Source organism: Ovis canadensis, chromosome 2 (genome assembly GCF_042477335.2).
Source record: "Ovis canadensis isolate MfBH-ARS-UI-01 breed Bighorn chromosome 2, ARS-UI_OviCan_v2, whole genome shotgun sequence".
NCBI classification, from domain to species: domain Eukaryota; kingdom Metazoa; phylum Chordata; class Mammalia; order Artiodactyla; family Bovidae; genus Ovis; species Ovis canadensis.
In genome coordinates, this window is record NC_091246.1 from 36,474,188 (window position 1) to 36,500,911 (window position 26,724).

The 26,724-nt window shown below is 41.7% G+C and overlaps 1 protein-coding gene across 8 annotated transcripts in view; it reads left to right on the forward strand.

The window, feature by feature from the left end:
* The window catches only part of FRMD3 (FERM domain containing 3), a 352,790-nt gene that overhangs the window by 210,416 nt on the left and 115,650 nt on the right, over positions 1-26,724 (forward strand). For all 8 annotated transcript variants that reach the window (XM_069575856.1, XM_069575860.1, XM_069575862.1 and 5 more), the window contains 3 exons: positions 14,292-14,370; positions 20,223-20,320; positions 26,178-26,301. In XM_069575856.1, the coding sequence (XP_069431957.1) occupies positions 14,292-14,370; positions 20,223-20,320; positions 26,178-26,301 (301 nt within the window). The remainder of the gene's footprint in view (positions 1-14,291; positions 14,371-20,222; positions 20,321-26,177; positions 26,302-26,724) is intronic.

Sequence of the window (26,724 nt, forward strand, 5' to 3'; positions counted from 1 at the left end):
ATTAAAATAGAGAAGGATAATTGAAAAAATTGTGATATTTCAATTGCTAAGCATCAAAGATTATGATAAAACTAACACTATTGAAGAGACTGTTCTTTTCCAATTGTGTATTTTCTGGTCCTTTGTCATAAATTAATTGACTGTATATGGGTGGGTTTATTTTATGGCTCTTTCTTCTGTTCCATTGGTCCATGTGTCTGTTTTCATGCAAATACCATATGGTTTTAATTATTATAGCTTTGCAATAGAGTTTAAAATCAGGGAGCATAATGCCTTCAACTTTATTCTCCTGTCTCAAGATTTTTTGGGGGGGTTATTTGGGGTCTTTTGTGGCCCTATACAAATTTTAAGATTAAACATTTTCTGTTAAAAAATGTCATTGGAATTTTGATAGGAATCGCATTGGATCTCTAGATTGTTTCAGGTAGTATGGCTATTTTAACAATATTAATTTTTCTAATCCATGAGCACAGAATATCTTTCTATTTATTTGTGTCACCTTCAACTTTTTTCCTTACTGTCATGTAGTTTTCAGTATACAAGTCTTTCACTTGTTTGGTTAAATTTATTCCTAGGTGTTTTATTCTTTTGATACAACTATAAATGGGATTGTTTTCTTAATATCCATTTCCAGTAGTTTGTTATTAACTTATAGAATCACAACAGATTTTTCTGTATTGATTTTGTATCCTGCAACATAAATGAATTCACTCATTAGTTCTAATAGTTTTTTGGTGGAGTCGTCAGGGTTTTCTCTATATAACATCATGTCACCTGAAAGTAATGACAGTTGTACTTCTTCCTTTCCAACTTCAATTCAGTTCAGTCTCTCAGTCGTGTCCGACTCTTTGTGACCCCATGAATTGCAGCACGCCAGGCCTCCCTGTCCATCACCATCTCCCGGAGTTCACTCAAACTCATGTCCATCGAGTCGGTGATACCATCCAGCCATCTCATCCTCTGTCGTCCCCTTCTCCTCCTGCCCCCAGTCCCTCCCAGCATCAGAGTCTTCCTTTCCGACTTGGATGCCTTTTATTATTTTGCTTGCCTAATTAGTGTTGTAAGACTTCTAATACTATGTCAAATGAAAGTTATAAGAGGGATTATCCCTGTCTCATTCCTGATCTAGAAGGAAGAGCTTTCAGCGTTTCACTGTTGAATATACTAGCTGTTGTTGTTGTTGTTCAGTTGCTAAGTTGTGTCCAGTTCTTTGCAAACCCATGGACTGCTGCAGCACACCAGGTTTCCTTGTCCCTATCTCCCAGAGTTTGCTCAAACTCATGTCCACTGAGTCAGTGAAGCCATCCAGCCATCTCATCCTGTCACCCTCCTATCCTCCTGCCCTCAATCTTTCCCAGCTTCAGTGTTTTCCAATGTGTCAGCTCTTCGCATCAGGTGGCCAAAGTATTAGAGCTTTAGCATCAGTCCTTTCAATGAATATTCATGGTTGATTTCCTTCAGGATTAACTGGTTTGATCTCCTTGCTGTCCAAGGGACTCTGAAGAGTCTTCTCCAGCACCGCATTTCAGAAGCATCAGTTCTTTGGTGCTCAGTCTTCTTTATGGTCCAACTCGCTCATCCATACACAACTACTGGAAAAACTATAGCTTTGACTATATAGACCTTTGTCAGCAAGTGATGTCTCTGCTTTTTAATATACAGCCTAGGTTTTTCATAGCTTTTCTTCCAAAGAGCAAGCATCTTTTATTATCTGTAGCTTGTCACAAATGGCCTTTATTGTGTTGAAGTATGTTCCCTTTATACATACTTTGTTGAGAGTTTTTTTAAAGATCATAAGTAGATTTGAGTTTTATACATCTATTCTGATAGTAATATGATTTTTATTCTTTATTTTGTTCATGTGGTGTATCATATCAGAAGTATTTTTTTGTAATTATGGAGTCAAATAGGATTTCCTAAGGAAAACATCAAACCCAGAAGTAACAAAGCAAAATGCTAACAAATTTATACAAAATTTAAGTGTTTGTACTAGAATATTTGGTTTGTTTTCTCTACAGAATCGATTCCTAGTAAATATTTGTTGGATGAATGACTATGAAATGAATTATAAATGAATTAAAATACAAGCAAAATAATGGGAAGAACATTTGTCAAGTATGTAAAAAGTAGTAATATGCAGACTATAAAAAGTCAATGCTATAAGCCCAAAGAAAAACTCAGTAGAAAAATGTGAAAAAACACATAGAAGGAATAAAAATAAGTGGGCGATAAACTTGTAAACAGATGTTCAACATCGTTAGTAACAATGAAAATACAAATTAGAACAAAATATTTTTATACTGCTATTCAGTCACTTCAGTTGTATCTGACTCTTTGCCACCCTATGGACTGTAGCCCACTGGACACCTCTGTCCATGGGATTCTCCAGGCAAGAATACTGGGTTGCCATGCCCTCCTCCAGGGGATCTTCCTGACCTGGGGATTGCACCTGCATCTCTTATGTCTCCTACAGTAGAAGCCAGATTCCTTACCACTGAGTCACCAGGGAAGCCCTTATTTTACCAGGAAAATTGTAAATATTGATAATAGCCAGTTGATGAGGATGAGGGTAACACTTCTGGTGGGAGTATATAAACTGGTAAAGCCATCTGGGAGGGAAATTTGGCTGTATCTTTCAAGATTAAAAATCCCTATGTCTTTGGTACAAGGTCATTTGTGAGTCTGTTGAAAGCAAAATTTATTCCAGCATGTGTATATATTATGCAAGGATGTCCATTGTGTCCATTGGAATATTGCTTATCACACTGGGAACTGGAAGGAATAAAAAGCTTAGAAGTTTTGGCCAGACTAAATAAATTATGTGGAGTGCATGTAGTCATTTAAAGAAAAAAAAACAGACATATTTTATTGACACAAAAATATTTATTAGATATATAGTAGAGTTTAAAAAGCAAGTAAAATACCAAGTATAGAATGATCATAAATTAAAATATAAAGATCATTATTTGGAAACAAATACATATTATCTATATGACTATGAAAATGCACAGAAGACGGACTAAATAGATGTATACTGACTGTAGTTACCTCTGGGAAAGAGAATGAAGTAGACAGAGGTGAGGCCTTCATGTCTTACTACATATAGTTACATTTCACTCTGATCTTTTCAGTGAGAATATATTCATATATCACTTGATAATAAAGAGAGAACATAAAAGGGGAGGGAGCTTTATGCAAAAGTCAAGAAAGGAGTAAAGATAGGAAGAAAGGAATCAAAATGCATTATGCATTAAGCATGTACTACAGAAATAGAGACCTGGATGAAAGAAAGCCCACTTAGTCTTCTAAACAGACTCTTTGCTTAATCCTGGCTGGTGCCTAGTTAGACCAGGAGAAGAGTTAAAATCTTATTCTTGCTCTATATATCAAGTACTATGGTGCCACCAAGCACTGTGAAGGGATAAAGGTTCTTGGAAATGGCTTCTGCATGCAAATCAGGGTGCAGAGAACCCCATTCTCTGTATAACACATGGACTTGGGTTCAGCCATAAGAACACTGTTGAGTCAAGTTGCTGGCTGATATCTTTGGTGCTTCCTCCCCAAAGTTATGATTGTTTTTCATGGAAGCCTGAGATGGTTTATAATTTGTGTTTCTGGTAATATTTATGACACTTTATGCTTGTGTATCATTCCTTGGTTTTCCAGTAGTCCTGGGGGCTAATGTAATTTTGTTAATAGGGAGCATGTACTCTGCTGTAGCACAGACAGAGGGTACCAGGAGCATTTCCTGGTGGCTCAGGGGTAAAGAACCCACCTGCCAATGCAGGAGATGTGGGTTCGATCCCTGGATTGGGATGGCAACCCACTCCAGTATTCTTGCCTTGGAAATTCCGTGGGCAGAGGAGCCTGGTGGGCTACAGTCCATGGGATTGCAAAGAGTTGGACACGACTGAGAAACTCTGCATGCATGCATACACCAGAAGCATAGATTTTGCTCTGGTGTCAGGAACAGGAGAACAGCCACAGGTCCATACCCAGTCATGGGACTCGTTTGGATGATAATTCTATTCTTCCAATTATTCCCTTTGCTATTAGTTCCTAAGGCTGCGAAAACAAAGTACCATACAACGGCTGGTTTAAAACAATAGAAATTGATTCTGCCGCAGTTCTGAAGGCTAGAAGTCTGAAGTCGAGGTGTCAACAGGGCCGTACCCCCTCTGAAGGCTCCTCTCACTCTTGAAGATCCCTGGCCAGCCTTGGCATTCCTTCCTCAGCTTGAGGCTGCCTCACTCCAGTGTCTGCCTCCATTTTCACATTGCCTTCTCCTTATGTTTCTCTGTGTCTGTATCTTAATTTCCCCCTCCATCTTTTATAAAGGATATCAGTCACTGGATTTAGGGCTCACCCTAACCCAGTATGGGGCTTCCCAGGTGGCACTGGTGGTAAGACGTGAGACTTGGGTTCAGTCCCTGGGCTGAGAAGATCCCCTGGAGAAGGGCACGGCAACCTGCTCCAGTATTCTTACCTGGAAAATCCCATGGACAGAGGAGCCTGGTGAGCTACAGTCCATAGCATTGCACAGAGCTGGACCCAACTGAAGAGACTTAGCACACATGCACACAGGCTAACCCATAATGACCTCATCTTAATTAATTGCATCTTCAAAGACCCTGTTTCCAAATGAGGTCACATTCAGGGATTTCAGGTTTCTATGAAATTTGGGGGTTACACTACCCAGCTCACTGCACCAAGCACCCCAATTTAGATTTCCCACACCCTTTATCATTCCTATTTACTGTTTGGGTAGCCTTCATGATTTTGTTTTGTGGCTCATTTCTTCTCCTTTGTATATGTGTTATTCTTTGTTGACCTTGATCATATGTTCTGACAGTAAAACTTCAAACATTTTACTTCTTCAAACACGCCTTGGACTGTAGCCCCATCGCTAGATCTTTGGGGGCCTGGCCTGTTGTCCTCAGGCATATAGATATACTCATCTAATCCCTAGTATTTAGTTTGGAAGATTTCTTACTTGGTCCATGGCTTACTATAAGCCTCTGCAAGTGGTAAGTTCATAATAAATGCTTGTTGTCTAGAACCAAACTGCTCCTTTTAGAGAACAGGCAGAAGAATTTAAACTGCCATATTCTTTAAAGACAAAGTAAAACTCACACATCTGAACAAAACCCCTTGCATCAGTCAAGTGCGTAACACTAAGTCCCCGGCTGCTGTGGTTTAGTTTTGGCTGGTTTTGCCCTCTTCAGTTTTCTTCTCTCCAGTGCTTCTTTCCAGCTTTAGGGGCAGGTTTTTTTTATTCTCATCATAGCTTAGTAGGTTTGGCCAACTGTCTTCCTTTCTCCCAGGTTTGACTATTTCATCTAAAACTTCTTTTTTTTTTTTTTTTGATCCTTCTCTGAAAAAGTCCATTTATAGGCAGTTTGGGCCTATAAATAATTTCCACATTGTGTTCTTTCTTTATTTCACAACATGGATAGAAATAATGATAACAAAAGTAATGACAAAATACCTAAAATTTATAATGTACAATTCTAATTGACTTGCACATTTGGTAAGCCATGGGTTTCTAATTTTTAATAGTGTGGTTGGTGGTGACATGGATGTCACTTTGATTGAGTACAATGTTATGCTTTGGGGAGGACCCAGCACTTCTTATGGAAGAGAGGGAATGTGGCAGGAATGGTGGAGAAAGTGGAGGAAAAGGAGCATCCTCCAGCGGAAGCCTTTATGGCACCAGGGAGATACTTTCAGGGCTTCCTTTCTCCTTCCAGAGTGCCCATGTTGTTTCATAATGGGTGATGTGATTCAAAACTTCATGTGTTGGCAGCACAAAAGTCGAAATGATAATTGTGATGGGCCAAGAGAGTCCATGCTTGGTATATGAATCCTAGAGGTGGTTCAAATCTGGGTCAACTGGGTTAGGAAAGCTCTATTCATTTCTGTTTCCCTTTGGCTGGAAATACTTTATAACGCCTCATTTTTAGATGCATTTTTGTGGTAAGAAAAAACACCTCAGTACCAAGTTACATAAGTAATTTTGCATTTTGCTGTTATAATAATAATTATTATTATTACTAGTTGATTTATACCAACCAACATTACTCCTGAGGGGCCAGTGAGTTACACAACATCTGCAGCAAGCAGGCACCTGGGTCTCCTGCCTTCGGTTTCATGTACTTTTACTAACATTTTTTGACTGAAATTCTCAGGTCCTGCACCCTAGTCCCAGGCAGCAAAGTTCCTCTTTAGAAGCAGAACTGCCAAATATCTCTTCATCTGGGCACCTATTTCATGAGTATTCCATCCCCACTCCTTCCTAAGAAATGACAGTCCCCCTCTCTCCCTTTGAACCAAGATATGTGACTTAGGTCAAGTTAAAAGACTCTACGACATCCACATGGGTTTCTTCTTCAACCTCTAGGGTGATAGTAACTCCTCTGGTTTGAGTGTGAAGGTCTCAGGCAGTCTGCTGGGCACTCTACTTCATGAACTGGTGTCATCCTCATCATGGTCTCTGTTAACAGGACCCCTGGGCCAGACCCAACCTGCCATCTGGTTTTGTATGGCCATAGGCTGGGAGTAGGTTTCATATTTTTAAATGGTCAGAAGGAAAGAATATTTTGTGACATGAGGAGTGTATTAAATTCAGATTTCAGTGTTTTATTAGAACACATCATGCCATTTGTTTACATCATGTCTGTGGTTGCTTCTACCCTGCAACTTCTGATGGAAGTAGTTGAGATAGCTGCCATGATGCCAGCAAAGTGAAAAATAATTACTCTCTTATCCTTTATAGAGAAATTTCACAGATCCTTACTTTTAGGTGGTTGGTTGCATTCTTATCCCCATTTTGCAGATGAGGAAATGAAAGTTGAGAGTTTTAAGTTTATACCAATTTGTTCAAATGGTGAACTTGAGATTGGGCATGTTGAATATCAAAGTCCCTGATGGAGCTTCTCCTGTGCAGCACAGGCAGTCAGAGAATTCCAAGAACAAGCATTTGTGAGGCAGCTGCTCAGCACTCCAGTGTCCCCTAAAAGAGTGCTTAGAGGGTGACTTCATTCTCCCCATGCGGGTGTGGGTGTGTGTGTGGGTGTGGATGTGCCTGTGCCTGTGTGTGTGTGTGATTAAAACATAAGAGAGAGCTATAACAGGAGGAAGATGAGTTAAAGAAATGTTTTTAATCTCTGCTTTGGAAGTAGAGGAGGTGCAGTACCAGTAACATCTTGGAGGCTGCTGCATGTCATTTTAGTCAAAGAGGGATGGAGGGATTACCTGTGCCATTGATGATGATAGTAACAGTTGTCACTTAATGGTAATAATCATTTCCAACTAGAAGAGAGCAGTTGTTAAGAGAGCAGTTCTCGGTGGCTGATTTATTTGAGTTACAGTTTGTTATGAGTAATGCTTTGCCCTTTCAGCACGCAGTGCCTTTTTCCACATACTCAGAAAGAGCATGTGCTCCCGAGCTGTTTCTTCACCGAACGTGGCTCATCAGTGTCCCTTTGCACTGCTGCCCAATGGAGACGTGGGGTGTGGACCTCAGCTCTCAAGCTAAAGCCCCTGAAAGGACCTGGGAGGGACTTTTGGTTAGGAATAAAAAGGTGTCAGTTGTGCTGAACAGGCCAAGGACCCCTGATGCCTGCCTGATGTCCTTTGAAAAGTAAGCCTCTTACTTGCAGTGCTAGGGGTCCTTTCTGCAACACCAAACCCTTTGCAGTGGTTTTTCCAGAGTCTGAAAGTCTGAAAAATGGATCACACTTCTGTTTTCAAGAGTCCAGAGGGAGGCATGAGAGACACATTCTTAGGTATAAGTACTGTCCTGACAAATGCCTGTTGGAGCCATGGGTGCTATGCTTTAACTGCTGTTGAACAGAGTTGGGGTGGGGGAGGTGTGTGGTGGGGTGGTTCATAGCTGTCAGCCAAAATGTGCATGAGAAGGATCATGAGTTTATATGTACGTTCCCAAAGTTATGTTTTTCTACTGTTCTTTATAATGATTGGAGGAAGACCACTGTATTTTAGGAAAAATTGCTGAGGTATGTTTCACCAGCCAAAAAATTATTTATTTTTATAAGATTTGAGGATGGTTACTGGTTAAAAATCCCTGGAGATGGGAATGGCAACCCACTCCAGTATTCTTTCCTGGAGAATTCCATGGACAGAGGAGTCTGGCAGGCTACACTCCATAGGGTCACACAGAGTCGAACATGACTGAAGCGACTTAACATGTTTGCATGCTGATTAAAAATAGAAAGTCTTTTTTTTATTTGCATTTTCACCGGGGAGGCTGCTCACCTAATCGTTTCTTATCCCTATCCTCATTTCTGGGCAAGATCTCAAAGTGGAGATGAAGTCTGTCTCTGCTTTATAAACGGTTGTTCCTCTCCCCATGTTCTCACTGTTAACAAACCACCCAAATGACAATGCCCTGGGATCTGCTGATGCAAAAAAGGGGCCCCTGAGCTTCCCTGCAGTGGCACTTGGCCTCCCCAGCCTTTGTCTGGCAGGTAACAAAGGGTTGTGCCAGAGGAGCCCTGCTGTTCTTGGGGCGATTACCTGCTCCCAGCATTTTAAAGTGGATTTTACATTTTTCCCTACTCTGCTCCTCAGTGATGTTCTCATTTTTAGCACTTACATGGCTGAGTAAATGCTTTTCAGCTGTTGACTTAAGTGCAATTCAGTCTTCCCTTCCCTCCCATATCCAGCCTTCCTTTTCCTTCTGTTCTTCTGTTAGGAGTGCTTACCTAAATGTGAACTTTGTTGGGATGCTGTGCCATGTGTGTGTACCAAGAACCTGCTGGATCTGTCCAAACACCTCTGGGGAGGTTGACATGCCCCCCGGTGCTGTTCCCTCTTCCAAAGCAGGAAACAGAGACGTTAAGTGTCTTGCTTAAGATCACTGTCTGAAGTCTCTTTTGAGGTTTGAGCACTCCTGATGGGCTTGGGTTTCCCGTCATCCTGTGTGCTTCTGTCACTGATGCCAGAGCCTTAGTACCACAGTAGAAGTGAACGAGGGTGTTGTCCCCTGTGGGGTGCCCCATGTAGTAAAGCCACATAGTGGCTTTTCATGATGACACTGTTGGGGAAGGGCCCCGAGCAGAGCATAGGAGTTACTGCCTACATGTTACCTCTGTGTTGGGTATTTCTTGTTCTATAGATAGCTCCTTCATCAGACATTTCCAATTCCTCTTCTGAACCAAATGTTTGGGCAGATAAGTGCCATCTTTTACCCTGTTCCTCTTTCTCTGTAGCTTAAGAATAAGGCATGGAAGCTGGAATAGCAGAGAGACTGAGCTGCTAGACAAAGGGAGTGGGCTCATCTCCACAAGAGGATTTTAACCTTAGACTAGTCCTGGGGAGCGCATGCCAGCTGTCAGCTGGAGCCTGGAAAAGCTCCTTTTCCAGCATTTATGCAGCTGGTGGTGTGTCTGCCAGTGCTCCAAAGCTGAGCTTTTGACCCTAAACCACTGCCAACATATTTAGGTTTAATGATTTAAAATTTTACATAATTGTATTTCTCCCCTTGTTTAATTTTCTAGAAGGTAATAAAGAGAATTGCACTTAGGTTGGGGGATTTGCTTGTGTGGAGATGAGAAAAGGTAACAGGGATGGGAATGGTCTTCCCTCTCCCCTTAAATTCTTTATTCTTCTCCATAGCAGTTATGAGCTTCAAATGTCCTACATATTTCATTTATTTATTTTCATTTTATATCTGTTTATCCCACTAGAATGTGTTCTCCATGAAGACAGAATTTTTTGTTTATATCTAAACCTGTGCCTGATACCTAGGAGGTGCTCAAAATTTTTGTTGATTTGAATTAATCCTCCCACTAGAAGTAGCTATTGTGAACAACTCCAGAGTCCCTGAATCTGTTCCAGCTGTTGAAGGGCAGAGATGGATTTGTAGGACCTGAGATTGTTCAAAATAGAAATCCTAGAAATTGCTGTAGTGACTCAGACTGTGGACCTTCTAGACCAGTGTTCTAATGGGATGAATGTGATAGCAGCACATGGCTGTTCACCTTAACATCTGCCTCAGAGGTTGGGCACCATCATTCATTCATTCATCTAGACAGGGAGAGAACTAACCCTTTATCAATAAGCAACTCTGAGGTTGGAAACCTGAATAACACGTATAGGTCCAAACCCTCATAAATCTTGTCATCAACATTTTAGGGGGAAATGATTTATCTTTTCAGCTTCTTCCAGCCCTGTGAAGGAGCATTCCTTGGCTTTACTTCTTGCTCTATAATATAATTTTGCATCCACAGCCTTCAGTGTGTTCTCTAAGGAGAAGCCTGCTACTACCTGTGGTTCATTATGTCAAGATCATGCACTTCTTTTAACCTATAGGAAAATTTTTTTCTTTCGTTGGCAACACAGGGCCAATGATGCTGGATCAGTATGAGACCACAGTGGGGGTATATATGATGGTAGAAAAAAATGGGTAGAAAATTTCAGACTTGAAAAGTGCTACGTCTAGGCTTCCCTGGTGGTTTAATGGTAAAGAATCCGCGTGCCAATGCAAGAGACACAGGTTCTATCCCTGATCTGGGAAGATCCCGTATGCTATAAAGCAGCTAAGCCTGTGCACCACAACTATTGAGCCTGTGCTCTAGAGGCCAGGAGCGGCAACTACTAAAGCCTAAGCACCCTAGAGCCTGCGCTCCACAACGAGAGAAGCCTCTGCAACAAGAAGCTAGCACCACAACTAGAGAGTAGCCCCTGCTCTCCATAACTAGAGAAAAGCCTGTACAGCAATGAAGACCCAACCCGGTCAAAAATTAAACAAATAAAAATATTAAAAAACAAGAAAAAAGCCACCTCCTAATTCTTCTGCTACCTGCTTGGCATCCCTTCTCTGATAAGGGGTCTAGTGGTGAGCCCACCACTGGAACCTTGTATTAATTTCTTCCATGATCACATCCCAGAAAATGGAGGGGGAGATGGCAGGAGCTTAGTGACTTTTTCTGTCTGACTTAGCAGCAACATGTATGAAAAGAATTACAGCTGTTGGTCTGCTGTAAACTCAGAGTGAATCAGCACTGAGAGGAGGCTGTTGATAGGGAGCAACAGTTATGTTCAACAGTTATGTTCGAAGCCTGTGATGGTCCCCTCACCTGAGTAGCTCTGGCAACTGCTGGGGCTCCAAGCTTGAGGAAGCACAGGGGAGGCAGGAGTATATCCAGGGTGAGGGCACTCAAAACTCCCATATGAGGAGCAGTTACAAGAACTGGGGATATTAATTTTATTTTATTTGTGTTAATTTTTTGGCAGTGTGAGCTTTTGATTGCAGCGTGCCAGCTCCTCTAGCTGTGGCACATGGGCACAGTAGCTGTGGTTTATGGGCTCTCTAGTTGTGGTGTGCACGCTTAGTTGCCCCACAGCATCTGGGAATCTTGGTTCCCTGACCAGGGATAGAACTCACATCCCTTGCATTGGAAGGCAGATTCTTAACCCTTGGACCACCAGGCAAGTCCCTAAGGATGTTTATTTTAGAAAAGGCTCAGAAGGACCTTGAGCTGTGTCTTCAAATGCTGGAAGGGCTCTCCATGTGGGAGAAGCATTAGATCATTCTGAAGCCTCAGGTCTTGGAACAAGGATGGCTGAAAGGCTAGCCTACAGTCATGGAATTCAAAGATGGCTGCCTGGGGACCACCTCTGAGCCTCACTGCGTGGTCCCTTAGGAGGAATGCAAATCCCAGTTTGTATCCAATTAGCTCAGATACCTATTGAAGCCAGCCTAGGGCATGGCAAGGAAATACACTAACCAGGTAGAAGAGAAAATGACAGCTCTCATTTGAGTCTACCTTCTGTGAGCCTCCTTTTCTCTATTTGCCTTCAGCCAGCTGATTTTATTCCCCCAAATTCAAATATTGGGAGTCTATATTAAAATATATATATTTAATAATATATGAAATAGTTAATGATATATGGAATAAAAACACTTGCATTTAATGATATAACTCATTATTACATATATCAATAATATATATAGTATACATTATAGAATGCATGTATTATAATGTTGGAACAACCTGAATAATTAAAAAAGGTGAATACTAGTGTATCATATGAACTATTATGCAATTGTTATAGACAGTGAGTTAGATCTGTACCTGATGTCCTAGATGGATGGGCAAGATAGTTGAATGAGATAAGAGAAACATACATAGTATGATCTCATTTTGTGAGAATAAATTAAAAAATTACTTATGTGTGTAATCATGTGTGAGGATGGCAAAAGTGGAGAAGCAGAGAGATGAAGTGGTTGTTAACAGTGGTTGGCGAGTCTGGGGTGGGGTGAGGAGCTGGGGGACAGAAAGGGCAGGAATGGAGACAAAAGTGAAGGAAAGTGAAAGGGGAAGGCTCATCTGTCTCTCTATCAGTATCCATCTGTCTATCTGTCTTTCATCTCTTATCTGTCTCTCTAGCTTCATTGGTTGTGCTTAAACATGTATTAATTTTGAGGACTTTAATAAAACAGGAAGAAAGAAAAGAGAAAAAGCCTTTTTTAAATGCTGTTTTCTTTTTTGTTCTGTTGCTTGTATAACAACTGTCTCAATCTTTCTATTAAGGACACATTTTATCATTAAAAACACTAGTAGTTCTCATTTTTTAGAGATGATGATTTAAACAAATTGAAAAAAACCTGGGGAACATGTAAAGATAAAATATTTTGTATCAAAACCGAGTATCCATTTGTGTTTTTCTTCATTTTTTGCTGTATAAGAGGTGTACATTTTTCCCTAGTGCTCCAGAAAAATGCTCCCTTTCTTTTTATTTATTTTGTTTATTATTATTATTTTACTTTATAATACTGTTTTGGTTTTGCCATACATTGACATGAATCCGCCACTGGTGTACGTGAGTTCCCAATCCTGAACCCCCCTCCCACCACCCTCCCCATATCATCTCTCTGGGTCATCCCAGTGCACCAGCCCCAAGCATCCTGTATCCTGTATCGAACCTAGACTGGCATTCTTAAATGTAGGGAACATATGGTCAGTTAAGAAACAGTTAAGTCAAGTCAAACAACTCAGTTAAGAAATTTGCTAGTTTCTGGTGGAGAAGTGGAGCATTGAGTAAAGGGTTCTGACACCTGTGTGTGTGCATGTGTATTTTTAATCAGTTTTTCTTTGGGGAGGTACCTAGCAAGATGCTGCTATGTTTTCCTGGGACTTGGATGCTTTCTTTCAAACTGTTTTAAATAATTATTTTCCAGATTAAATTATCCTCATTATACATTCATTTTTGATACTGATAGTCCTTTCTACATAAAGAATTTGTCTACATACAGAATAGTCCCAGACGTTATAGAATTGACTGGTGATTTAACCCCTGCTTATTATGAAAGAAGATTTGAGACAGAAGAGAGTGCTGTTTCATAGTCACATTTGGATGTAAACTCAGAGATGATGTCAAGCATCATCATGATTCAGAGACAAATAATAATGTCAGGTCCATAGAAATAATAATACTAACCATCGTACTTCTTTGATTTTAAGATGCTCATTTTGTATATTAACTGAAATCTAAATGTATCTTATGATACTTGTGTGCATTTATTAGGTTAATATTGCAAGTCAACAGTGGTCTTATAATTAAAGGTATCAGAAATCCTATAGAATCCCCTTGGGAGCTTACTGAGTTCTGGATGTTTTAATGCAATTAGTACATTCCAGAATCAATAAACCTCAACCAGAATTTTAGTCTACATATAGCCATCTTGATTCAGACAAAGCAAGAAGTTATAAAAGTGTTTCTTTTCATGCAAGCGACTGCCTCATTGATAGATAACACTAAAATAATAGTGAAAATTATACAGAGTAGGATCTGTACATGGCAGACTGCATTTTAAGAATCTTGATTTTAGTTCAAAGGCACTATCACTTTGGGAAAACTAGTCATGTATGGTGACATTTTTCCATCTCACAGGCTAAAAAAAATATTTCACTAGGCCAAAATCCTGAGTGGTACTTATAAACAATGTATGTGTCAGAAGAGAGTGAAAAGAAGTGGAAGAGAAAATGTTATTTGAAGCTGTGGCCTGGAGAGAAGGAAGGAGCCGTGACATGGAAAGCTGTAATGACTGACCAGGTTGCCCGTATCCTAGTTTGCTTTAGGTGTCTTGTCAAGCATTTCCATTGAGTTTTGTGGTCACTGTTGCTTTGTTTCTTCTTCTTTCAGAAAATCCTCCTCCCGCTCCCCCCAGGCTCGATGGAAGGCTGCATGGCTGACTCGCCTGTGTGTGCTTGAGTTCATGGTCTTTGCTGCTTTTCTCATGCTGTTTCTTTATGATGTTTCAGCTCATCCACCATACACCATGTGCTTTAGAGTGAAATTCTACCCACATGAACCCTTGAAGATTAAAGAAGAGCTCACCAGGTATTTTGCTTGTTTGTTTGTATGTTTAACGTGCCCCCTGAACCAAAGCCAGGGCCGCTGAGTCTTCCTCCTAAAGCAGAGCATCTCCACCAAGCAGGCACCTCAGCTCAGTATTTGGCTTGGAATTGTTTCTCTTGCTCTTAATTGTCTTGGGATTTTTCAAACCATTGTCATTAGGAGTGTAATTAACTGTGCAAAAAAGCAGTGGGTATAAGGAGGAGCTGCTCCCTGAAAACATCTGACAGTGGGTTGCTAAAAATAAACAGAAGATGACTGTCTTTAGGATATGGGCAAATTCATAGCTAGTGCAGCCCCTAGGACTTATCTTGGGGAGCTAAGATTTTCTGGAGAGGAAAAGATCCCTTGACAGAATGGAATGTTTGTCATTCCACATTCCACTTGCTAAATGACCAACTGTGGAGCCAGCTACCCTCTCCTTGTAGAGTGTTCTCAGCCCAGCTATTTGTATTTTCTAGTTCTTGGGCCTCCCCCACTTCTTGTCCCTTTCTGCCGCAGCCACATGCAAATAGTCTACCTTCTGGAGGTTCCACAAGCAGCCGTGGCAGTGCCACTGAGCGGAGTCCCAGGAGGGCCAACTCGGTGGATAAGAAGAGCCCATGCTCTTAGTGCTTAGTTCTTAATGAGGCTTTGATTTGATGCTTAGTTCTTAATGAGGCTTTGATTTGACGAGTGTAAAAAGTTGTTCCCTCTAGTCTTCTCAGAATAATCTGTGTGGGTCCAAACGCAGAAGAGAAGCAAAGGCAGTTGGCCCTGATCATTGTGTGCAGAGGCACGTGTAGGGTTCTTGGAGGTTGTGTTATCTTATTATCCATGAGGGGCCAGTCAGGCTCCACCATACTGGCAAAGGGTGACATTGGAAGGGAGCCTTTCTCTATTAGTAATTTGTGCAAAGCCATTGGAGGTTTGTGCTTGGGGGTGGGGCAGGGTATCCAGGGGAAAGGAGATGATGGACATCGTAAGTGGTGGTTGGCATTTTGCAATCTGGCCTGTCTTTTTAAAAAATTAAGATAAAATTCATGTAACAAATTATTTTTCGTTGTTTCAAAGTGCACAATTCAGTGCCATTAAGCACATTCACCATGGTTGGGCAACCATCACCATTATCTAGTTCCAGAGCATGTCATCATACCCCTGACCCCCAGAAAGCTCATACCCATGAGCAGTTACTACTCACTCTCTCATCCCCCTGGCCCAGGAAACCACTCATCTGCTTTCTGTCTCTATGTATTTACCTGTTTTGGACATTTCATGCAAATAGAATCAAATTGTATGTGGCTTCAGCCTGCTTTTGGCTTGAAAAATTTAATCATTTATTTGTTAAGTTCTTCCTCAGTTCTGCTATCTGCAAGGGCTATATGAGCTACTTACATAAATAGAGAGAGAGACATATTTGAAGATATTTGGCCTGCCCTCTGGGTGCTAACAGTGTAATTAGGAAGATCAAATCAAATACTCATGCCAGGCATTATTTTATCAGGGGGCCAAAAAGGCTCACTTTTGTCACTTGTTTTCTTTAAAATCTTTTCTGGAGGATAAAAATTGAATATGTATCACAATATAAATTAAGGATGTAATTTTTTTTTGTTGATGTTGAGAAAAGCCCCTTTTGAAAGTAAAAGGGTACAAAGTTTTAGTTACTAACTCCAGTTAAATCCCTCTTAGTTAGATTTGCTAGCATTTTCCTACTTTTGTCTGAATAGCTAAGGTATTAACAGTGGAATATTTTTATGTCTCTGATGGAAATTAAGATAATACTGTGTCCTTGCACAGGTAGAAATGGGCTTTTCTGAGTTAACACTGTCCTTAGAATTTGAAAGGAATCTGCAAACTGTGGAATGACTCAGATACTTATGTTTAAACCCTATCATCTTGAAAGAGTTTAGTTTTTCTTGTTTGATAAGTTATTTTATCATAAGTTAATCTAAAATTTAAGAAGAATTTAATAAATGAGAAGCTAAGATCACATTTACGACCAGGCTTAGGTGTAAATAAACCCTGAGAAAGAGAAGCAGTTTTAAAAGAGCAAAACAAGAATACTTCACCAAGAAGGACATTTGAAATAATTTTCTAACCTTTTTATCTCTCCATTTACATAGTCACCTTACAATCTTTTGGATTTCTAGGGCTTAAGTAAACGCTATATACAATTGAATGTAATAAAAGCATATTGCTTTAAAATTTTTTGGTAAGAACCATCTTTAAATTCATATTAGATGGAGAAGTATATCATTAATGGTGACATAATAATGTGTGGCCCCAATCCTCTTGTGTTTTCATTGCTTAATTCTTTCATTCAGGGAGGGGTGAGACTAAATGTAAATGCATTATTATTGTGGTTTTGTGGTGACTGTTACATTAAAAAATGAGTATCTAAACCTGAAGCCATTTGCAAGGCTCAGTGGATTATGTGGAACCCATAATAATCCATGATTATTTCTAGAGTTTGCTAATTTGAGCAAGGACCCAATCTCAGCTGTTGTGAAAGCTGATTTTCTTTCTCAGGAAGCTTTCATCAGACTCAATATCTGAGTTATGGGATCAGAACCCAAACCTCTCATTTATGAGTAAATATTTATTTGAAACCATTTTTCACTGCTAAACTCACCAAAACGTGGAAAGGAATGCTTTTTGTTTAATGCATACATTCAGCATGTAGCAAAGAAACTTGATGGCATTCAGCCTGGTAGTTTAAAATCTTTAAGAAAGATTTCATCATCTCAAGTATTTGTATGACCCTGGTATTCTGAATAGTCAAGGGCCTTGGTCCTCAAAGTCAGGTCACTGGATTAACAGCAACAGCGTCACCTGGGAACTTGGTCTCTGCCCCAGGCCTGGGATGGGATCCTGCAATCTGTATTTTCATAAGCACTCCGGTAATTGTTGGAGAAGGAAATGGAAACCCAGTCCAGTGTTCTTACATGGAGAATCCCATGGACAGAGGAGCTTGGCAAGCTATGGTCCACAGGGTCTCAAAGAGTCAGACACAACTGAAGTGACTTTGCAGGTAATTGTAAAGCATGTTAAAATTTAAGAACCACGAAAAGTTATGACCAACCTAGACAGCATATTCAAAAGCAGAGACATTACTTTGCCAACAAAGGTCCATCTAGTCAAGGCTATGGTTTTTCCAGTGGTCATGTATGGATGTGAGAGTTGGACTGTGAAGAAAGCTGAGCGACAAATTGATGCTTTTGAACTGTGGTGTTGGAGAAGACTCTTGAGAGTCCCTTGGACTGCAAGGAGATCAGCCCTGGGACTTCTTTGGAGGAAATGATGCTGAAGCTGGAGCTCCAGTACTTTGGCCACCTCATGTGAAGAGTTGACTCATTGGAAAAGACTGATGCTGGGAGAGATTGGGGGCAGGAGGAGAAGGGAATGACAGAGGATGAGATGGCTGGATGGCATCATTGACTCGATGGATGCGAGTCTGAGTGAACTCCAGGAGTTGGTGATGGACAGGGAGGCCTGGCGTGCTGCGATTCATGGGGTTGCAAAGAGTCAGACACGACTGAGCGACTGAACTTGAACTTGTGCTGTGCTGTGCTTAGTGACTCAGTCATGTCCAGCTCTTTGCAACCCCATGGACTACAGCCCACCAGCTCCTCTGTCCATGGGGATTCTCTAGGCAAGAATACTGGAGTGGGTTGCCATGCCCTCCTCCAAGAACCACTACTGCAAAAGTAGTGGATTTTCAAAAGTATTAGTTCCCTTAGGTAGACATTAGAGCATACAGTTCAGGGGGTTTGGTATGTTCCCAGAGTTGTGTCACCATCACTGTGATCCCCTTCCAGAACATTTTTATCACCCCAGCAGCAACCCAAGTACTCAAGCGGTCCGTTCCCATTCTCCCCTCCCCTCGGCCCCTGGCAGTTATGAAGCTGCATTTCTATCTCTGTAGATTGGTCTATTGTGAAAATTTTATGCAAATGGAATCATACAATATGTGGTCCATACACCTTTTATGTCTGACTTTTCACTTAGCTTAATGTTTTCAAGTTTCATCCCTGTTGTAGCAAGAAGCAATAGGTACTTCCTTCCTTTTATGGCTCAATAATATTCCATTGTATGGATATACCACTTTTCTTTATCCTCTCATCAGTTGATGGGCATTCAGCTTCGCTATGATGAAGAATGCGGCTATGAAAACTCATGTACACATTTTGGTGAGGAACAAGATTCTGATTTAATTAGGTCTGGGTAGGATCCATGTTGGTATTGTCTGAAAGCTCCCCCATGTAATTCTGATGTGCAGTCAGGCTGAGAATCTCTGGTTTAGAATTTTTTTACTCAAGTGAGGGCCATACACCTGCAGCTCAGCATCACCGGGGAGCTTATTAGAAATCTGGACTCTTGGGCCTCACCCAGACCTACTGAACCAGAATCCACATTCTAACAGGATCTCTGGGTAATTCACAAGCTCACTAAAGTGTGAAAGGTGTCAGTTTATGGAGATACTCTGGGTCCTTGACAAAATGGGTCCTTTGACAAAATGCACACTAACCCAGACAGGAAATTTATTAGGGACTACCTTTATGTCCTGCACAAAATTCCATAGAAAGCTGGGGACAGAGAGTGTCATTTGAGCTTCCACTGTGTCCCCAGTGCCTAGCACTGTCTCAGCCTAAAGCAGGTGTGAGATAGATTCATCAGAAGAACCACCAGGGAGCCACTGAACTCTTCAGGGAATCTAGTGTGCTTTCAGGGAACCAGTGTCCAGAAATGGCGCATCCCAGGGCTCTGGGGGTGGCAGCACCCAAAACACATGGCAGGGAGTAAAAAATGAGATTATTTGAGCTCTGGAGGTAGTGACTGGGACTGGGGTGCTGCCCCCACCTGGCCTCAGGAACCTGGGAAAAAAAGAAAAAAGAAAAAAGAAAAAGATTGGTCTCTGCGACTTAAACTGTAAAATAAGCAGAAAGAATCTGCACATGTCTATAAAATTACTTTAGTTAGAGATAAGGACCCTAGTTAGAGATAAGGACCCTAGGCCTGACCCTTCAGTGAAAGAATCAATCCAGCTAAGAAATAGGAGGAGATCTGAAGAGGGCATGATTGGTGTGGAGGAACAGAGGGGACAGCGGTGAGATGACCTGAGCTAGGAGTGACAAGCTGACACCCCGCCCCTCACCCATCCCCAGCTGAATCAGGCCAGGCATATTCTTTTTTGTTTGGCACTACAGTGTTTTCAAAAATAGAGTTTGCTGCAACATTAACATTCAAAGGAGTTTACCTCTCAATGAGTCTCTGCGATGCTGAAGCTGCACCATGCTGACCCTTCCACAGAAGCCGGCACCCTCTGTCCTCTGCTCCTCGACCCCTCACCCCTGCCCCTGTCACTCAGAATCAGGTTTGTCTGACCTGGAGAAGATGGCAGGAGAGGATACTAAACAGATGACAGCTCTCACTGAGAATAAGCTGGCTTCCTGGCCTTGTAACCACGTCTTTTTGAGGTTGATTGACTGGGACTGGTCTCCATAAGACTGAGTGTATTTCTTGACTCCTCATTCCACCAAGAGCTCAGGCATCCTGTACCTGAGGTGCTGATGGGGGTGAGGGCAGCTGTGGTTGTCACTGTGTGGGACTTTTCTCCCAGGGACGGTGGCTGCTAGGCCCCGTGGCTCTCCTCTGTCCTCCCTGTCTCTCTTGGAAGTGGCTGCAGACACTTCAAGTTTTCTGAACTCTGGGGGCCCCTCCCAGTTTTCCTCTGCTTGCCCTCCAAGCAGTGCAGGTAGGGTTCTGGTGACCCAGATGGATGAAACATAAACAATCCTGCTGCTGCTTGCAGGCCTCAGCCAAAACTTATGGCAACTCTTTCTCCTTTTTCATTGCAGGTACCTTTTGTACCTGCAAATTAAAAGAGATATTTTCCATGGTCGACTGCTCTGCTCCTTTTCAGATGCTGCCTACCTGGGTGCCTGTATCGTTCAAGGTAAGTGTGGGCCCAGCTGCTGATCCCCACTGTTGTATGGGACAGCAGAGCTTCGGCTGTTCAGAGCCTCTCTCCTCCCCAGCCTGTGCTCATCCTGTCTGTGCCATGGTTGGAGGTCAATCAGGGCTGGGTGGTCAGCAGTGGAGCCCCCCTCATTACCTCCCAAGCCCCTGGGGTCCTGGTGGAAGATGGGCTGTTGTGGTCCCAGGGGCCTCCGCATGAACAGAGTCCTCAAGGCCCCAAGGGAGAGCTCAGAGTCTCTGTTTCGAAGGGGACGGAATGCATGACCTTATAAGAAGCTCTGAAGGATTATGGGATCTTCTATGCCCTGAGCTCCAATCACGAAGTATGGGGCATGCTGGGTATATTGAGTGGGTGATCTGTGTCCAGGAAGGCAGGTGTCAAACAGGTGTCATTTCAAACCTTTGATGAATGCCTTGATGAAATGTCAAGGCATTTATACAGGTATATCCACATGTGTAGTATGTGTATATATGTATGTACCATATCTAATTCTTCACCTTTACAACAGTCACATAGCGTGGTGAGGAGAACCCCAGGCTCATAGTCTGTCATTTCCCAGTTTGAGCCTGAATTCCCATTTCCTGGTTATTTCACCACAGACAAGTGATTTAAACTCTTTAAGCTTTAATTTCTTCACATATTGAAAGAGGTGGTTATACCTTCTTCACATCTGCATGATTTCATGAGACCTAAGTCTCAGGGTTGAATAGGCCCCCAAGGGAAGTGACAAACACTTAGTGGGAAGTGGCAAACACTTAGTGGGAAGTGGCGAACACTTAGGACCCAAGGTTGGTTTTCATATGTTTCTACCTATAAGAAAAAGTTGTTGGAGGGAAAGCAGTCTCCAGGACCCAAGGCAATGCATTGCCATGGGGAAGGGCTCAGGACACAAGTGGAGAATGACTCAGATGTTCTGTTCTCCTGGGCTTGCTGGGAGGCAGCTGGGCCTGTTCGGAGGGACTCAGGTGTTCCAGCCATTTGTAGCTTGGATGCTGATGACACATTTATGAGAAAAGGGGAGGGTGGAGAATGGATGAGGGAGTAAACCAACCACTCTTTCCCAGGTACAGAGATAGAGCATTCTCTGGTGCAATTTATGCAAGTGCCCTGGTTCAATTAACATAGTGGAGAATTTACTATGTGCCAGAAACAGGGGTACTGCAGTGAAAGAGACTCCCAGAGTCCCACTCCCGTGCAATTTAGATTCTACATAAGAAGCAATGCATAATAAGCCCCCAACCAACTTAACAAGATAATTTCAGATATGAGTGCTTATTAAAAGACAACAAAACAGAGACACTAAAAAGAATAATGTGCAGAGAGAGGCTCCTTTAATAGTCCAGAAGACTTCTTAGAGGAAGTGACATCTAACAGAGTTCTGAATAGCTAGAAGGAGCCACAGACCCACAGGGATTGGGCATACCAGGAGTAGGAGATAATATCAGTAATCCTGACATGTTACTGTTTTGCAGAAGCAACAGGAAAATAGGTGCACCAAGAAAGGCCAAAAATAGATCCCTAGGGCTTTGTGTTTGTTTTGAAATTTCCATTATGAAAGCAATGCAAAGCATGCATTGAAAATACTCACATTCATTGTGTACAGGTAGCAAAACTCTGGGTGGCTGCCTGTTTTATATACTCAGAACATTCTGAAAGCTTAAAACATGCTCCTTCAAAGAATGTTAGCAAACAAGGTGTCAATAAAAAGTCACATGTCCTGGGCTTTCTAATCCTTTACCCCACATTTCCTATCACTCTGAAAGCATAAGCAGTTCTGACAAAGCAGATCTTTATCTGCATTTGCAATGATCTCCAAGGCTGCTGTAATAACTCTCCCAACCACAGAGAGTTTTATGAATCCAGCTTTTACTAGATTTGCTACAAATGGCCCGTGGACACCACTGCGTTTTAGAGCTAAAAGGCTTCTTTGAGGTCTGCCAGTCCATTTCCAACTCTACTCTCCAGACAGCATCTGTGAGTGTGGCCAGTGATAATAGCAACGAGGGTTGAAATGGGACCCTGATCATCTGGATGGGGGCTTTGTGGTTTTATCTCAGACATAAAACAGGATGGAGAGTTTCCCATTACAGATCTATATTGAGCTTGCCCTTGGAGAATTGACCATGATTCGCTAATGCTTAAATGCGTTCTGAAACGCTCATAGGCTAGTCTGCTGCTCAGATTAGTATTGATTTGCTTTTCCTTTATGGAAGACAGTGCACCCTAACCAGGAACTTGCAGTCTTCACAGGAAAAAAGAACCATGAGGTTCGAACATTCTTTAGCTCTGTGTATGAGAGGCAGCTTTCAGAAGCACACACTCCACCTTGGAGTAGATGGAAGGACTAAATCTCATCAGGGCATCACTGTCATCTTGATTTTTAACTTGAATATCTCCAAGGGTTTTAACAAAACCTGCTGAGCAGCACTATGTTGCTCCCAGAGGAAGGGGAAAAGCAATACAGATAGACTTCAGATTTCTCAAAGAGTGCACGCACCCAGAAACAGGGTCCTAGGAACCATTTCACAGCACAGAGCATCCCCTGGGGATAGTGGTGAGTGACAGTGAAACCCCAGGAGAATGATGGGGGTTTCTCTTAAGCTGTGAATGAAGCCTGGAATTGTGATCAGACAGGTGACTGTCATGAACCACTTATGACCCCATCATAAGCTCCTTCATTATTTCAGATCCTTTATAAGGGTGACATGCTCACTTGGTAATCTCTCTCTCACCCTGTTCCCTCCTTCCTTCTTTCCCTCCCTTCCTCTCTCTCTTTCCATCCGTCCTCTCTTCTAATTCCCATGTGTTCTCCAAACATTTATTAGACACTCCTAGGTGGCAGGCATTGTTATGTGAAGTCCCTTTGCAGGGTTGGGGCAGACAGGTAAACAGGAAGTTTTGATGGTGTCTCAGTGTCTACATGGAGGGACGCAGGGGGTCCCCACTGTGATCCCATGAGGCCCCTCTTCAAGCAAGTGTGGTGAGGGAAGTCTTGTGCAGAAGTCGACCCTGGAGCTGTAATGTCTTGTATCTCAAGTTCTTTTGCAACAAACTCTCCCCAAAGAAGGGAAATGCTGCTGCCATGTGTGCCCTTTACAGTCAATACTGATTTTGCCATCATCTGACCACACTCATCATTTGACTTCAGCTCTTTGGATTTTGCTGACAATTAAATTCTCTTTTATTTTAATTTAATTTTACATTCTCACATGCCGGCCCATGTGCTATATGTTATTTGTTGAAACTTTGCCCTCAATACCATGTGCGGGAGAGAATCACATGCTGCTTACCCAACTCCTCTTGGGATGGAAAACAGAATTTTAAATGAGCTTAATCATTCATAAGCTTTTGCTTCAGGTGAAGTCAAAGGTAAAGATAAGCTTCAAAGAACAAGAAAGCAGGGCAAGTGGTGGGGCAGATGTTGACATTTACCTTGTCAGCAACCCTGTGCGGGTTCCATGGTGTTCCTTCTCTTAGTTTGCTGGCATTTGCCAGGCTACTTATTTGCTGTGTTTGGCAGTTCAAGGCCATTGTATCTCACAAGTTTTTCTGAAAGGAGAAGTACCCACCATAATCAATACAAACGCAACACAAAACAAAATAAGCACAAACAGTGCTAACCACTGTGCAAGCTGACATTTGCATGGGATGTGGCATAGTTTACTATCAGTGATCCATTCCCTATGGAAAAGTAGGCTCTGAGTTATACCATTTCCTAAATTTTTGGGTCCATAGTCAGCTCACAGGGGTCATGTGTATGTGTGTGTGTTTGTATGTGTTGGTGTGTTATGGGTGGGTTTTTTTTTTTTTTGAAGATTAGATTGAATTAATCACTAGTTGGTGGCTCACTTTCATCCCTGGTTCCATTGGCCCCCCTATTGGTTGAGTTTCCTTTTATTCATTATTCTTTATTTTCATTCCTAAAGGCAACAGCTGGATTCTTGTATATCATTGACTTGACATACATCCTTATAAAATGATTAATATGGTTTTATGTGTATGTATTCTTCAGTTTCATAAATTAAATGGGGCTATATTTAATCCTTCCTTTTTATGCTCAGAACGCTGTTTGGGGAATCTACTCACATTTCTGGGTATAGTTCTATTTTGTTGCTTTTAATTGCTGCAGAGAGTCCAGTGGGGGTACATTGCCCTTGTGCTATTTACTGTTCCCAGCAGTAATGAACACCCAAGTTGCCCCATATCTTTTGTTGCACCTAGAGTTTTTCTAGAATATATGTCCAGAAATGGGCTTGCTGGGTTGTAAGATTAGACAAAATACTCTCAGCTTGCTCTCTAGAAGAGCTGCATGCATCAAGAATCTTCAGATATGTCATAAGCAATCATCCGACTTACTAAACTTTTTGTTAATCTTATAGGTATAAAGTGACGTCTTCGAGTTTTGGTTTGCATAGCCCCTAGCACTGATGAGTTTGAGCAACTCTCCACACACGAGCTCTTTGGGTCTCCCCTTCTGTGAACTGGCTGTTGACATCCCTTCACCTTTTCATATTGGAGTTCCTGCCCATTTACTTACAGATTTTAGGAATTTCTTTTTCTTTATTCTAGATATTAGCCTTTGTCAGATTTCTATTTTGCAAATATGCTATTTCAACTTATGATTTCTACTATATTCGTGAAATATTTTAATATTGATATGATCAAATTAATTTCCCCTCTGTGGCTGATGACATTTGGGATCTTATTTTGAAAGTCCTTCCTCATGTAGTGTACATTTAGGTTGTACTGTAATTTGAACTCTGTTGAGAAGCTTTAAAGAGCTTTGCTTTCCTCTCAGTTTTGTCCTTTTACCATCATTAGATGATTCAACAGTACAGGGACAGTATATGCAAATTACAGAGTTGGATGTGATTTTGCAGATGTGCTCAAGGCAGATTGATTTCTCTCTACTTCAAAGTCATGTTGATGATAAAGTTCCTCCAATACAGTTTTCCCACCACCTTTAATTTACTTTCCTGGGCTATTTCTGCCTGAGATACTTGCCCCTTCTGCCTCGTTTTTCTTAGAAAGCTTGTGGAGTCAGTAGAATGTATTCCCATCCCAAGAACAGCCCCTTTGCTGCTTCAGGCTGTGGTCAATGCTCATCCTTAGTCCATCTTCTCATAGACCTTCTGGGGGCTCAGAAATGTGCAGGCATTTCTTTTTACCCCTAGAGACCCTCTGTAGGAACCCTGTATTAGAACCCAGCAACTTTAATCTGGGATGTGCAGCCATACTTAGACACACATTCTTTAATTTGAAGAGCAATCCATTTATTTTTAAATAAATAAATCCTCTTGGGTCCTTTATGTTTTGATTTGTTTCATTGAAAGGGCCACACCTGCACAAATCTCAGAGTAAACAGCTCCAGTCAGGGAACTCTTCGACTCAGAGAAGATGAACTGTGAAAGGAGGCTTGAGGAACACTCAGTGGGTTCCAAATAGAGGTGGTAACACTCCTATCATGGGGAACACTGGAAAATATTGTGAGGCATTTCGCAATAATGGGTGTGCTACCACCACCTAGAACCTGAAGGGTGGGAGTGCTCAATGTCTTACCATACCTTGGAAGGTCTGAAACATAAATTCTTTTATGTATAGTTGAAGAAAATGAGACTCAGAGAGTTCATTCAACAAGTGTCCAAGATCACACAGCTAAATCTAAACTAGAATATGACCTTCTAGACACTCAGGCTGTAGTCTTTCCATAGAGACAAACACATTTTATTTTGTGAGCTTGTTCCTCTCTCTTCTTTTGGGTGGCAGGAGCTGTTCCGTGTATATCCTGTTTTTGTTGTTTTTAATCTTTCTGTTTATTTTTTATTGGTTACAGCTGAGCTTGGTGATTACGATCCTGATGAGCATCCTGAGAATTACATCAGTGAATTTGAGATTTTCCCCAAGCAGTCTCAGAAGCTGGAAAGAAAAATAATGGAAATCCATAAAAATGAACTCAGGTAATAGCGGTAGACATTTGTAGGAATGATAGAGGTGAAAGAGTATTCATACTACAGGGAATGTGGAAATCATGTCGTGAACTAAAAATATTTATAATGTGGGGGCAGACTGTTTCAGGAGGCAGGGCAGTATTTCTGGGCCCTGGCAAGGTCCCCCATCAGTGACAGTCTCGATGATGTGGGGTCCCCGGGTAGCTGTTTATGAACCATCAGCAATTATTAGAGCCATATATTTTCTTATGGGTTTTGACTACCCTGAGTTTCTGAAAGTGAAATCTAGGATAATTAAGTAATCCTTTCTGTTTTGAACTTTGCATTGCCTCTCCCCTGTCCGGTGGTCTTTACAGAAATTTTGACCCCAAGAATTAATAAAATAGAATCCATTGGCAAGGTTTCCTTTACCGAGCTGCTTTCAAGATAACA